At 40.3% G+C, this 16,271-nt stretch overlaps 1 protein-coding gene across 1 annotated transcript in view; it reads right to left on the bottom strand.

Annotated features, from left to right (window-relative positions):
- The window catches only part of PDE3B (phosphodiesterase 3B), a 1,361,488-nt gene that overhangs the window by 535,363 nt on the left and 809,854 nt on the right, over window positions 1-16,271 (bottom strand). Inside the window, exon 8 of the mRNA XM_069223694.1 lies at window positions 8,944-9,047. Within this exon, the coding sequence (XP_069079795.1) occupies window positions 8,944-9,047 (104 nt within the window). The remainder of the gene's footprint in view (window positions 1-8,943; window positions 9,048-16,271) is intronic.

Here is a 16,271-nt window from a genome sequence, read left to right as displayed (position 1 = left end):
GGGTATACAAATATTTCTTGTGTTCTAAAGTGAGCTGTAATTACTGTAATTTATTTTGAGAAGGCATTTATTTTTAGAAGGTTCGAAGAGCTGATTTTAGACCTAAGGAGAGTACAGCATACTGATAGTCGTTGTTCCCTACTAGGAATCTGAGCTATTTCTGTGAGGACAGTGAACTGGAGTGTGAAAATACGTGTCCTGTAAGCAGATAGCACATACCCAAATGCTTTTTCTAATGTGCAGACAGATTTGCTGAAGAGCCAAAATCCTGAATTTGTATTTAGTGATAAATTTGTTGAGGAACCAAAGGTCTAGAATCAGTCAAGACTGTTTAGCTGATTTATCTTTGGGACCAGAAAATATTTTGAATGTATTCTTTTGTTGAGCTGATTGAAGCGACCTTTGTTGTTGCTCATTTTTGCACCAATAGAAGTGGTTCATGTTGCAAATTGGATAGATGACAGTTTGATAGCAGTTTTGATGGAATGGGAGGTGGAACCTGTTTGAGCCAAACTGAATATCCTTTTTGTATGAAGTATAATATCCACTGGTCTGTCAGTACTTTTTTCCCCCACTCACAAGAGTCACAGCTCCCACCAGAATGGGAAAATGTTAGTGGGAGGGATCAGATCTTAATTACTGGGATATTTCTTGTTCTGGAATGGGAGGAAATCTTTAACTGAGGATCAGGTTTTAAGTAGGATAAACAAAGCCAAGACGATTTTAATGAAATCACATGACATAATGATGCAGCTAAGATTCCAACCGAATCAACAGTGGCACTGATTGGTGTGAGATTAAAGAGTCTTCTTTAACCATCTCTAAATAATCTTGTTGCCTATTTGAAGGTAGATCAGAGAAAAAAGACTTTGCACCAGTCCATTTCTCCATGTGATAGCCCCACAGAAGAGCTGCCGCCATGACATTCTTTAGCATTCACTCTTTTGCTATCTCTAACTGGAAGCACTGTGTATTCTGCAGCAGACGCATGCTTCTGTAAAACCGCTGTAACTATGACTGAGTCAGGTTTAGGATCCATTTTAAGAAAATCAGGATCTTGTTGGGATGGCTTGTATTTCTTAAGAAGTATTGGAGAAGCAGCTTTAACAGTGGTTGGTTTAAGAAATTTTACGTCCACAGTGTTAAACAGACCTGCTATAAGGGGCTGAAGATGCTGCAGAGATTCAAGGATGACAATCCACTGGGTGAGGCATGTCTATGTTGATGTTCAATTTTGTCACCCCTCTAATTAAAACAGTCTGAAAGGTACAAATATCATCTACAGGAGATACTCGAGATGATTATTGCGGTGGCGATGGCGTGAATGAGGTATGCAGTAAATAAGTATAAGGTGATCTTGATTTGGATCAGGAAGAGTATGCATCCCTTCTGTTAGAGGGTGTTTTTGGTGGTGTTGACTTAATTGGTGAAGGAAGCTTCCACTTTTTGACTGGAGACATGGACGTTGCCTTTGATGCTGTTCTAACAGAGATCTAAGGCATCCAAGTGTGTCTGCAAAGGACTCTCTGGAGGTTTTACTACTGTCAGTAGACAAAGAGGTTCATCCATTTGAATAACCGGATCACTGAATGCTTGAGATATAGTGGGACATGGTGAAGAAGAGTACTGTTTGGGAGATCTTCCATGTTAAGGGAGAAGGATTAAAAACTGTAAAGGTTTATTTTGCCAAGGGGGCAGCTGAGACAGTGAGCAATGTCTTTTTGACAACGTGTGTGTTAATGCTGATGTCGACAGAGTACTCCGATGGCTGTGAATGACGTGGTGCCATCACGATCTGTAGCTTCAGAGATGCTGATCGCCTAAAAGCCATTTTTTAAAAAAATATATTTTTATTGGGTACTCATAAAAAGCAAGAATATCAAGATACCACAACTGCTACCAGCAGGTAGTGCAAATATACCCAACACACAAATGTTGAGTTGGCCCCAGACAAAGCAGATTCCAGCATCTTCACCCTATTTCCTTTCATCATTCATCATTTGCAATGATACTGCAAGTGCCTGATTTCCATCACATCATTAGGGGGACAGTGCATGGATTACCTCTATAAACATTCTACTTGCCCCAGATCTTCCCAATTTGCCAGGACATCCTCTTCTCATATACACTAATTTCTCAGTCACCATACAATGTCTTGTTGCTAGTCCTTAAGAAGCAGTGCAGACACTGCTCCCCAAGAACGGGTCATGTTTCTTCCTGCAATCATTATGCCCAGGGTGACCCCAGTCTGGTCCATGCGCCCCAAATCTGTAGCCTCCCACACACTGAGGAGACACCACATAGGGAAGGGAGCCAAGTTCCTACCACAGACACCACTGATGCAAGCAATCACGGATTCCCAAAACGTTTGGACCCCTGGAGAATCCCATACAATGTGGAAAAAGGATCCCATTTGCCCGCACCGTCAATGACAGTTAGGATCGGGGCTCCTACCCATGTTGACCATGGTATTACAGGATAAGTACACCCTGTGTAATATTTTATGTTGCACTAATCTAAATCCTGCTCAAATCGCTACCTCCTTAGGGGAGGCAACTGCCTCCAACCAATTCGCATCTGTCAGGTCTCCCAGGGTAGCTTCCCAGCAACTCTGCAAGTGGAGGAGCAGGGAAATTAGCAATCAGTTTTTTTTTTTAGGTCAGGGAGATCGCCCTTCGATTCATATGGCCTTCTAATACTCTATTTTCCAATGGAGAAGATTCAGAAAGATCCTCCCCCTTGGGGATTGCCGCCTGGAGCGCATGCCTGACCTGCAGATATCAAAAGGTTTCTGCAGTGGCCAGATCATCTTCCTTCTGCAAATCTGAGATAAAAAGTACTGCCCCCAACTATTCAGACGTCTCCCACCTTAGAATTACCAATCAGATCCCACTTATCAAAGCCAGGTCTCACAATCCCAACATGCCAAGTTTCTCTGAATCACACACAGGTGTGCCCTGCGTAATCCTTCCCCCTTCCCCCGCAACCCATTGTTTTGAATGTGTAATCCCAAATCTGGACAGTGAGTGTTATTGGTCTCAGAGGGGGTGGGTGTTTTGGAGTAGTATAAAGTGCTTGTATATAACCACCAGGACACAGTTTATAGTGGTCCATTCAATACGCTGGTTGAGTTGCAGATTGATTTACCCATTGGTTAATGACTCCCTGCTGTGTCGCCCAATAATACTTTTGAACATCTGGTAGGGCTATCCCGCTGTCATACCAGTCTTGTGTCAATTTATTGTTAACTATATGAGGGGTTCCCCCTCCAACAAAAAGACTGACTTCTCCCTCAATTCCTTTGAAATAGGTGGAAGGAACCAGGAATGGCATATTTTGTAACACACAAAGTCTTGGAAGTGCCATTGTTTTTAATAAGGCGGCTCTTCCCAGCAGGGAGAAGGGAAGAGACCTCCAGTAATGATTGTCTCCCAATCTCAGAACCAATTTTGTCATCAACAGTGCTGTGCTGATGCTGACCCTTCTTTCAAGGGGAGCATGTCGGCGGTGAATCCCTAGATGGCAATGCCACTGGTTTTGAGGGGGACGATCGGTGTTCATGACTGTCTTGAAGGCGATCTTTTTATTTGTACATCTCGCTTTGTGGGAGACTTTGCCAAATCGGTGAATTTTTACAGAGGCAGGACAAGAGGCAGAACTTTCCAATCTTTTTGTGCCATCACATCCTGCATCAAGCCTGTTAATCTGACGATCTCTCATTCTTTTATATTTCTTTTTAAATTTTTATTACAAATGTCACATCCTTTGCCTGATGAGATGGTGCATCAGAAGTTGCCTTCTTTCTTCCATAAGGACTAATGGTAAAATTTGTAAAATGACAGTAAACAAGTGTTAGATTCATGGACAGACAGTTTTACCTAACATCAGGGATGATAATATGTCAAGTAAAACTGACGTTTAAAACTATTTTCACTAGAAAAATATATTTTTAGAGGTGTGAAAAATATCTGAGGTGTTCAGACATTCTGCCTGGAGGAGCAGGAAAAAAAGAACTGATTCTCACAGGCCACTGCTAGTAGAAGACATTGAGGGTGGTGGTCACTCCTAGGTTCTTAATGGGAGAGTCTCTTTTGTATCTCTTCTCTTAATTTAAGTCTACCAGGATGCATTTTCTCTTCCTACTTTTCATACTGAAAAGTGGCTTATTTCAATGGCAGAACATGTAAACTCCAGACGTTCATCAATCTCATCAACATCTACAAGCACTGCAGAAAGAAAATGTTATCTGATAGTCGAAGATTGAAGTTCCAAATAAAATTACCTAGGATGCAGACCATTCTACATTTTATTGAGGACAATATATTTAAATGTATTGTGGGGTCTGTGCAAGCAGGGGGAGTTAACTACTCAGCATTTATGACTATCAGTGAAAATCATACGACAAAGAATTATTCTGTATCTGACTCCAAGTTGGCCGATGACAGCTGTTGTATATGCTAGCACCAGCACATTTCTGCAAGTACTGTCAAAGACAAAATGGGCAGCAACATACAGTAGACGTGAAGAGAGTTTTCAGAGGGGAGTACTAAAGCTGTGCCGAGAGCAATGTGGAGGCAGTGAGGATGACTAGGAGATCAGGAGAGAGACAAGAGGAGAGAAAAAGAATAAGAGAAGGAAAGACGAAGAATCTTGGCGTGCAATCCCTTCCAGTGAAAGCACAAACGGCACATAAGGATACACACAGAAAACTAGCTCCCCAATGTCATCAGTGGAAGGATACACTCAACCTATCAAAAAACAGCATCACACATATTCTACAGCGACAGTTCAAATACAAGAATAACGAGAAAGTATTAGAATTAGGAGCAGAGAATTAAAATGAACAAGAAATGTACACAAAAAAGAGAAAAAAACAGACCCAATGTCCATTCGAAGCAAATGTCAAAATATTGGTTACAATGCTGTCTGCGATACTGCAGTAATGATACAAATTTTCACTGTACATTGTAATAAGTGTAGATTGGAATTAACCTCAATTGTGTGTTTAAATGAGAGAACTATATGATGGTGGAACATAAAAGAAAACATGGTTTTAACCAGAGTGAGTTTAAAAGAAAAATGGGAGACAAGGGTAGGATTTGCACTAAAAATGTTCAAGCACCAGAAAAGAACAATAAAACACTAGGTATGACGTACGAGATCTTAGCAAGAAGAGAGTGAACAAGCAGTGACAAAACCAATAGTCCTGTTTTTTTTTTTTTCTTCATTGACTGACTAGTTTGTGTGTGAATGAGGAAGCGGCAGAATGCAAGAATAAATAAGCTGGCTGAATAAAACCTGAGTGGATGTATACGTGCTTAAGTTGAAGGAACAAGCTGATGCTAAATGAGAAATCCATCCACCTATCCAAAGGAATGAATGTATCCCATCCATTCACAACAATCTACCCCCACATCAATCACAGACGCATCATCAATCCAAGCGTCTTATATTCCAGGCCCAATCATGAACTTATCCTATGTATCTAATGTTGATTGACTTAGTTGTGCATTATCCAACCACCTGTGCATGCACCAGTGGCAGCTGGTTATTTAAAAAAGGCGTTTGGCAGGTTTACAGACACATGCATACTAACTGCCCCCACCCAAAAGCACATAATCCCTGCATCCATTCATTCACAAGCACACACATGCAAGGGTCAGCCACTGACAGAAGGACCTTTCCTAATTCATCACAGCGTCGGGTGAGAGGTAAATAAAGCTTTGTGATCTCACACCACTCTGACGAGATGGGAAATGCGGTCATGAGGAGTCACTGACAGTCAGCCCTTCACTTCTTCAAGCCTTAAACATAAAGCGTCCGAGGATGACTGTCAGTGACACTCTCCCTGTTTATCAGTGCTTTCAAGGATGATGATGCCATAGCCCTCAGGTCTGAGATCTTTAGCCCAGCAAGCCTTGACTCACACTGACAGGTGCCTGCGCCAAACACATGTAACAAGCCTGGCTGCCTGACCCTGACATGGTGAGTCCCTGTTAGGCAGATGTTTGTTCAGCCTCACAGTATCTCACCATGATTTGGAGAAGCATGATGAGGCACTGGAGTCACAATGCCCAGACTGCTGGGACTGCTATGCACTGGTGGATCTAAAGGTCGTTGTATTCATCTAAAATTTACATTGTCTGTGCTTGTTACTATATGTAGGTTGCTTGTATGGAAATGTGTGTTGTAATGTGTGCAGGTCTCTGCAAGTCTCCTTGCCTGTCAGTTCCCGTGTATGTCTACTAGTTCCTTTGTAGGTTGTTCCGACTGTTACTGTTTTCTTTTCCTGTGAACAAGGATTTATGCTGTATGCTTACATAGATGTCTCCATATTCTGTGGTGTATGTGTGCTTAGGTATTTTTATGTCTGTGTGCATCTTTGCCTCTGTCTCAGCGAGTCTATGTGGTTAACATTTGCCATTGAACCACAACGACTGATCATGTCCACTACAGGTGGGTGAGCCAATGAAAGCTCTAACCAGGCTCAAACCACATGCCCGATGCTGGCTCCTATCGAAGTCTTCTTGGTCGCTCGAGTCCAAAACAAGCTGAGCTTTCATGTGGCTCCTGTATGCCACACACGCTCTAACATAAAGCCAAGTGGTGGCTGGTGACATTTGAAAGTGGCTGGACGTAAACGTTGGGTATGACTTATGTAGCGAGTGAAGCGAGCAAGCCTAATGGACAAACGTGGGGTCCAACGTGGGTCCTCCTCCCAAGGAAAAAAGTTAAAAAATAGACAAATGGTGCATTTGAAAGCAAATGAATTTAGTGAGAAAGCAAGGTTTATAAAGCAGTGCAAATGTATAGCCTTGAAATATTAAACACTAAAAACTGCCCCATATTTTACTGTAATAATAAGTTCAACAGTTATTTTAATGTGCAAATTGTACAGCGTGGCAACTTCAGGCCCTTTAACGTGTGCTAGTGCAGTGTCTTGCACTGCATGTGGCATCAACTTTGGAAGAAAATGTTCTAACTAGGCATCGGGAAGCACCTACAGGTGCTGGCTGCAGTCAGTCATACAGAAATATATGCAGACAGGTCTAAGTGGGATGAATAAAGTGGGGGCTCTCTAAAAGGGACATGGAAAATAAATTTCTGCGATTCCCTTAGTGTGCCACCTGACCTGTATTTTGGTTTCCCCCTGAGAGGTTATTGCATCTAAAAATATAACACAGAACCAACATACACCTAAAACGTGTTAGTCCCATTGGCTTTTTCAGTGGTTATCTGTTTAAGATAAATGAGTAACAACAATGATTTCTTTTAAATAAATAACATTGGAAATGTTTCAATTCCGAAATTGTGAGACTATGAATTAAATATTATTGAGGCCTGTGGAAAGAGTATGTCCTTCAGTGATGTGTGTTTTATGTTAATTATGTATGCCCTTTTTCTCTGCAAATCTCATCCATCTGCACATTTTAAATCTCCTCTTTTCCCTCTTCAGCACCCTCTTTTCACTGTCGCCTGAATGCACCATCTCAAACATACACCGCACTCATACACATTTGTGAGCTTTATTTCCGTTTACTTTCTAAATATTTTGACCTCTTTGCACAACCTTCACACACATTTACCCTGACTTTCACTTGTAGCTGGAATACATGACCATTGGTCTGTGTATTCTGCAGAGGCGCCAGCACACTGACAGGCACATTGCTTTGCCTTCAAGCCTCAGCACCAGAGCTGTCAATCAAAGCCCCTCATAAATACCTGGCACAAGTCAAAGTTTGCACTATGCAACAGTAATAAAATGCACGAAAAGAAATACAGAAAAAGAGCATGATGAAACAGTTAACTCTCTTGGTGAATGCAACATTAAGCAAAACGTGAAAAAAGAGGAACAAAATCACTGACAAACATTACCTTAACGTTTTTAATATTCATTGTTCGAAAATCAATCCATGTTTTTGGCATTGTTAAGGGAATGAAGATAGAGCCAGTTTTAACCCATGCAGCAGATAACTACCTTTCCCGAACCCATCCTACTCAGAAACTCTGAGGAAAGTGGCAGCCCTCCTTTACATCTTGCTTTGGTTTATTTTATTTTTTAAAGTGAAAACACAAGATACATTTTAGAATAAGTTGGTTTAAAAAAAAATTATAATAATAACTTGAATGCCTAAGAGGTCTCCGAAAAGGCAGGCAGTCCTGTGTTGTTTTCTTTTCCCACTTTTCCATGTATGGAGAATACAAACAAATCTATTTACAGGTTCAACATACAAAGATGTAATGCGGACCATATAATGTGTGACCTAGACCGGGGGAAGGTCACAAATTCAGGCCAACCGTAATGAAGTGCGCTCCACCCCCACCCCCAACCAATGCCTTGCCAAACATTCGGCAAACAGGGCTCCCAAGTATGCAGAGTGATGACAGATGGTCTTCCTGTCTCGCACAGGCTGGTATTAATCCAGTGGTACCCAGAGATCCAGGCACAATATTGTTACGAGCCACTTTAAACGTTAATTTCAGACATGAAATTAAAAACAAGCATTTGCAGTGCAACTGGTCTCGCATTTGCTCGAGTTAGAGCTATTAGCGTTGTAAACTACTAACTGGACCTTTCTTGCCACATGGATTGAAAGAAAAAAAAAAAAAAGAGCGTGATCGCGCTATATAAAACCCAGCACGATCCGCTGCATGGAAAATAAAAAGATAAAGTAGTGCAGAAACCAGGGTGAAAACTTGGATCCTCGTAAGTTTTCAGTAGTTGGCCGGTGCGCTCAAAGTGTTCTAAACACCAGAAAAGGAATGACGTATGCATGCCTTCCACTAATAAAAGCAAGTGGGTTTTAAAAGGCGAACCCACAAACCAATGAAAGTGACGGGTGTGGTTAAAAGCCCAAAGAGAGATTACAACAGGGATGGAGCGCTTGTGCGCTCAACCCTAAAAATGTAGAAAGCAAACAAGGCAAAATGAGCATATCTTACCCCATGAAGTTGTTTACTTTGTGGCCAAGCTGAACGTTGATCATTCATTTCTGTTAGTTTTCGTCTTAAATCTGTGCATTCTGTTCCACTGTCCTTGTCTTTCTCTGTAAAAAAGTGAAACATCAAATAATTCAATTAGCCTGTCGTCACTATTTAGTAAAACAGGTACTAATAAGGCACAATATTAACTAACGATAAAGGAAGCTCAAACTAATCTATAACAAAAAAATCACTAGAGGCTTCTTTGAAATGTTTTCCCCCAAACCATGAAATTTATAGTACATTTCAGGAGTTCATTCGTTTCGGACCATTGTTTCTCACTTATTCCAGAATCATCTATTCTCTGTATTTTTTCTCACTTTCCTGGTCTCATGGGTTTTTAAACTTACCAATATTTTACTGGTGAATACTATACAAATAAAAATCAGTTAAACAACTTCATGTAGAAAAAGCATCTAAAAGTACACAACCTTTTTTCATACTATGAGAACTAAGAGCCTTAAATGCTGCAAATGTATTTTTAGAATTGTATAAAGAACATCCAACCTTTATTAAACAGAAATTAACGAAGTAGTCCATGCTAAGTTATAATACACCAAGGTACATTCACCTCGCTCTTCACACATTCTACAAAATTAATAGACATTACCCTCTTAAAAAGGTGGCAACTTACTGCTACACAGTAATTACCGCAGCACCAGACGGGGCTTAGAAATCTGCATATGGCATTTATAAATGCCAAGTGGAGTGTCCGTAAAACTGCCCAGGAAAACACTCACACCCTGCCTGCAACTCTAGATCTGGTCACCAGAGGTTTGACTATTAGGTGTTGGGAAAAATGATGTGGATAGACCAAGGCCATAAAGGGCTTGGTTTAGGGTGTGGTCAGGACCGCACCTAGGTAAAATTCCGGTGTTCAACTGTTTGGGTTTAAAAATGTAGCAGGATATTACACATTATTTGTAGAGCCATATGTGACTCCGCTACAAACGTGTAACATTCACAGGTGTATTATAACACTGTCATGCTGTGTACCTTAACCGGACCTGAACCGTTACACGGACAATAAACCCAGTTAGATTGACCATTAGTAATCGAGCATTTTTTTGCAAGGCCCCCTGGAGACAAATATACTTCCACAGTCCCCCTCAGAATCTAAAGTAGCCCCCGGCATATATGATACACAGGGTATGACAGCCCTAGGGATTATTTCCTGGAATGCTGCAGGTTTAAAATCAAAAATTGGAAACCCTGATAAAATTAGTGACGGAAAATCTCTTCATCTGCTGCCAGGAGACCTGGCTCACAGAATCCCTGCATATTAATGGTTATACCACATATAGTGTTCCTGCAATTAAGGCCTTCACAGGTAGAGCTAAGGGTGGTCTGGTTACCTTTTTTATCTGTGGAGGCCGGAGGGATGGAAGCACGTGTTGTGGGCACATCCCCTTTTTTTCTGGCTTTATCTCTGAAATTAGCAGAGCCATTTGATATACTACTGATCAACTACTATAATAACACCTTTGATAATTCTGATATAAGTGTGGTCAGTAGTTTGGAGACGTTGATACATAAGGTAACAACTTTTAGCAAAAAGGACCTAAGAATAGTCTGGGTTGGTGATTTTAATGCCCACTTGTGTGAGCCAGAGTTCTTGGACTGCTGCAGACTTTTGGACAAAAATGACAATCCCATTCAACATTTTAAACACTCCCCGTATGGGAATGCCCTTAACTCTCTGATAACAGTAAATTATCTTTTTTCCCCACACCAGTTATTAGAGGGATACCAACATTTGTAAGGGGGGGATACTCATACTACTATTGACTATATTATTTACTCTAGAGAACTATCCTCTATTGGAGGACAATTCAGGGTGACCCCGACCTGTATTAGTGACCATAACCCCTATCTATTGTGATTAACTTAGATCTGATGAGCGATTCAAGAAGAGGGAAGCGACACCCTGCTATGAAGCTCTCATCCCAAAAAGGACTCACAATCAAATGGGGAAAGATAAATGGTAATACCTTTTTTAAAGATCTATTCTTGAATAAATGGTCAGATGTTATGACATCCCTGGATGAAGATAGGGCCCCCCATGAAATTATCCATGCATTCTCCTCTCTGACAAAATATATGGCGGAGAAATTACAGCCCTCACATGCTAATAAAGTCCATGGCTCAAGATGGTTTAACCACGCATGTACCACATCCTTAAGTAAGCTAAAAAAAAAACAATCAATGCATCTCCCAAAGATCGACAAGCAATCAAGATTGCTAGGAAAAACTATAAAGAATCTCTTGCCAAAAGGAAAGTCGAACTAAGTGAATCTGCGTGGGAGGAACTGATGGTTGCAAGTAAAATCAAAGACACAACTGCATTTTAGCGTGTGGTTAACTCTTCATTGCTGAATGATAAACATGAGACGCCCATGGACACTGTCATTCCAGCCAAGATTTGGGTGGACTATTTAAAAAAAAACTTTCGCCATAAAGACAAATGTTCAATCAGAAATGTTAAATTGTCTGAAGCTTGCAGGAAATGATCAGCTAAGTCTGGCTTTTAGCAATATTATAAGTGTGGACGATGTTAAACAAGCCATTCAAGACTGCCCCTCTGAGAAAGCCCCTGGCCCAGACAGAATTCCTGCAGATTTATATAAAGCACTTCCAGATTTCTGGGGACCACTGCTTACCAATGTCCTGAGATCGGCTGTGGTAGGCCCTCTAGTAGATTCTTGGAAAGAAGCGATCATCGTCCCGATTTTTAAGGCGGCGGATAGGGCAGATCCCTTGTGCTATCGCCCAATTTCTTTATTGGATAGTTCAGTCAAAATTATAGGTCCAGTGATCCTAAATAAGTTAGAAGAGTGGGCGACTGAATCTCACTCCCTTTCAGAAATACAATTTGGCTTTCGCCCAGGGGTGGGCACAGTAGAACAAACTCTTAACCTGACTCTTATAGTCCAGAAATATACCAAAGCCAAAAGGGGTTGTATACATCTAGCATTCATGGATCTGCCCTGTGCCTTTGACCCAGTTAACAGGGAGAAATTGTGGAGGGTAATGCTGAGTATGGGCGTGGATAAAGATATAGTTATATTACTTAGTAAACTTCATGCCTGTACAGAAGCTCGGGTCCGTTATTCCCGGGAGGGATGTTTGACAGAGAAATTTCCCTCATTAAAGGGGGGTAGACAGGGATGTGTTCTTGCCCCCTTTCTCTTTCTCTTGTATATAAATGGGTTAGAGAAATTTCTTTGTGAATCAGGGAAGGATTCCCCAGTCATCAATAATTCTCCAATACCTGTACTCTTGTATGCGGACGATGCATTACTCATTTCAAGGACAGCAAATGGCCTCCAGATTTTATTAAATGCTTTTAATATTTTTATGGGGAACCTCAGTCTTAAAATTAACAGAACTAAGTCATTTGTGATGAAGACCGGACCCAAATTAGCAAAAACAAAAAAAATCATTTTAGACGGGCATGAGATACTTAAGGTACCACATTTTACGTATCTGGGGGTCCCCATTGATGTCGATTTTAATTGGAATTTTTTTGTTAATATATGTTCAATACAATTCCAAAAAGCCATTGAAGCTGTTTTTAGGTTTGCGAAAAGACTCCGACATAAACCTGTTAAGGAAATGATGACTGTCTTCTCCTCTAAGTGTCTCTCTATTGCGACATTTGGAGCTGGGGTTTGGGGGCATGCAGAATGTACCGGACTTCAGATTATAGAAAATAAATTTTTAAGAAGGTTATTAGCAGTCCCTCAATCTACACCAGTAATGTTCTGTCATAAAGAAGTAGGTTTGAGATACATATCTAGCTATATAAAACTTCAACTTGTTATATTGTGGGTAAAAATCTGGACTAAGCCTGAAGCGTTTTTTTGTAGAAAGTGATACAGGATTGTCTCCTCTTGTCACAATTTCTAGATATACCCTGGCTTAGATATGTTTATCGCTCTCTCCTATCATTAGGATTAGGAGAATTTTTCCTTAAACCACATACTCTAACAAGACAGGACATCAAGAAGGTTAAAGACATATTCTGGCAGAAAAATCAGGCCATGGAGCCAGCCTCTGGTGTAATGAGACTATGGATGAGGCATGAGACACAACAACTTCAACCAAAGTTGTATCTGACCATTATTAATCACGAGCGACAAAGGTTCTTACTCACGAGGCTACGCTTAAATACTTTACACTACCTGGTAGCATTTCCAGTATGTGGAACCTGGTTCAAGAACCTTCCTCCTTGTTGTTGCGATGGAAAGACATCTCAGAGTACATTACATGTTATGCTTTTTTGCACTTTATATGCTGTTCCAAGAAAAAGTTTTTTACGTCTGTTATTTTTGTCCAACAGTATTAGAACTAGCCAGCTTGCTTATTCCCACGTACACGATCTGGGAAATATGGACATAATTCAGGCTGTGTTAAATTTTATATATGCTGCTTATGGTGTTCGGAAAATGTATTAATAACGTCTTTTAGAAATTTTTTATGATTGAGAAATTTTTATGTTTTATTTATTTGATGTCTTTTATGGTCTTTTTGTACCGAATAAAGTAAAGTAATGAATGAATGAATGAACCCAGTAACAACAGCTAGAGTTCAGACAACCCTGCACTGTTTAAGCACCAAAGTCTCTCTCTTGCACATGCTTTTTTAATGAAACAATTGTATTATTTTTCGGTATGGATCCGATAACCTTGTAACAAAGTATGATGATGTCCACGAAAGGAAGTGATTTCTTTCAGGTTTAATTGCGAAAACAGAAGATATAATCTAGACATAGAAACATCCCAACTTCCAGTCCGTCGAACGTCTCTCTCTCCCCCTCAAGCTACTCGCCCCGAGCTCCACGCGACCCCAAGATTCCAAGACTCTAAAACCCTGGCTACAGATGAAAGTTCTAAGCCATGACAAACATGAATACAGCCAATACAACACAGCTCTCTCCTATTCAAATTAACAAAAAGAAAAACAAAAAAAAACATTAATAAAGAACAAAATACATTCTATAACTTGATATACAAAGATTTGGATATTGTCCTTTCAGGTCAAAGCATAGTCTTTAAGATGAGAAGGAACCATGATGATTCTTTTAAATTTTCTTAAAACTTCATCCTCAGGAGAAGGCAAGATCCTACTTTGTCGTGCTTTGAAATTTTCCAAATCCACGGTGTTGCCCCAAAACTTGACAACTCTATTTAAATTCCATATTCGACCATCTTCAGTCTTCACCACATTTGTGAAGAGTTTCAAGACTTTCATAGGAGATGACAAATTTTTCCCATAACTTTTATGAAGAGGTCTATTGATCATTACCCAATCACCAATCCTAACAGTCTTTTTTACAGAATTCTTTCTGTCAAAATTTCGTTTGCTTATTAAGGAGTTCTCTTGTTCTCTACCTTTCCAACTGACATCCGTAACATTCTCCCTTTTCCCACTCAAAAATTAATTGACCCAATTCAGCTCAAGAACCGTATTGCCTCTTCTTCCACGAAATAAAGCAAAAGGCGTTTGACCCATGGTGGAATGAGGAGTGTGTCTATACACAGCTATTTTTTGCACTACCTCTTGTTTCCAATTCAGCTGACTGTTTTTAGCCATGGTGATTGTTTCTTTAATGACACAGTTAAACCTTTTGACTAAACCATTACATTCAGGGTGATATAAAGCATAAAACTTGTGTTTGATACCACACCGTCTAAGAAAACTCTCCATTTCTTTTGAAACCAGTTGAACACCATTATCGTTAAGAAGTGTGGTAGGAATGCCTTCCTTAGTTATCAAGTCTTTGAGAAACCCTATTACTTTCTCTGTTTCTATGCCTTTGGTGAAGCAGATTTCAGGCCATCTCGAATACATGTCGACCACTACAATGATATAATCAGATGAACCCTCACCAGGTATAGGACCCACAATGTCCAAAGCTATATCCTCCTATGATCCTTTAGGCTTACTTCTTATTAACATAGGCTGTACCCTGGGTTTCATGGCTTTTTCACTTATCGCGCACTGTACACAATCCCGAACTACCCTATCAGCTTGAATATCCAAGTTGGGCCACCAGTAAGATGACCGCAGACTTTCCTTGGTTTTGGAAATGCCCATATGGCTACTATGTGCATGATCAATTAACTGGTTCCTTACACTGGACGGAGGTATCAACCTCGTACCTCTAAGTAGTAAGTCACAATCTACTGCCAATTGATCCCTCACACACCAGAATGCTCCACATCTTTCACTACCTTGGATTTTACTTCTCCATCCTGACTGTATTAACTTCATCACCACCTGTAAAACTATGTCAGATTTGGTTTCATCATGCCACTTTTCTTCAGAAATAGTTTCATAATCTACTTCACACACTCTTTAAAACTTTTCCAACTCCCCATCCAAACTAGGCTCACCAGGATTAGATGAATCAGGTGGCACTAATCTGGATAACACATCAGCTGAATAGATGTCTGAACCTGGAACATACTTCACTACAAAATCATACTCCTGCAAAGCTATTATCCACTTAGTGATCCTGCTCGACACCGCTTCCATACCTTTGGAATGTAAGATTTCACATAAAGGATTATGGTCAGTCTTCACTACAAAGGACCTACCCCACAGGAACTTCTTTAATGTTTTAATTGCCCAAAATACCGCCAGAGCTTCTCTCTCTATTACCGAATACTTAGTTTCTGCTTCTTTCAAGCTTCTAGAAATAAACACAATAGTGTTCTCAGGACAACACACACCTTGTTGTAATACTGCACCTAAGCCTTTCCCACTAGCATCAGTTGTTAGAATAGATTGTAAAGTAGGATTAAAATTCTTTAGCTTAGGAGCATTGGACAGACTATTCTTTAGTGTGATAAATTCCTTCTCACAATCATCATTCCAAAAATTATTTTACCTTTTTTAGTAAAAGTCTCATATTGAAGCAGGAACTAGCAAAATCTTTAACAAACTTATTGTAGTATTCTGCCATTACTAGAAACCTCATAAGTTCCTCTCTGGATGTGGGTGAGGCCAAACCACGAATGGTGTCAACAAGATCTTTCTTAGGTATCAATCCGCCTCCAGTAATGGTATGACCTAGGGAGTCAATTGTGTTGACCGCAAACTTGCACTTCTCAGCCTTAATGGTTAAATCATACTCAGAAAATCTACTTAAGACCTTCCTGAGAATCTCATTGTGCTCACAATTGTTTTTACCATACACCAAAATATCATCTTGGTAAACGCAGACAACCCTAATATCTCTTAATACCCGTTCCATTGCCCTCTAAAATACAGATGCCGCAGAG

The sequence above is a fragment of the Pleurodeles waltl genome, chromosome 3_1 (assembly GCF_031143425.1).
Source record: "Pleurodeles waltl isolate 20211129_DDA chromosome 3_1, aPleWal1.hap1.20221129, whole genome shotgun sequence".
NCBI lineage: Eukaryota > Metazoa > Chordata > Amphibia > Caudata > Salamandridae > Pleurodeles > Pleurodeles waltl.
The sequence above is the reverse complement of the archived record's forward strand: the minus strand, read 5'-3'. Positions and strand labels throughout refer to the sequence as shown.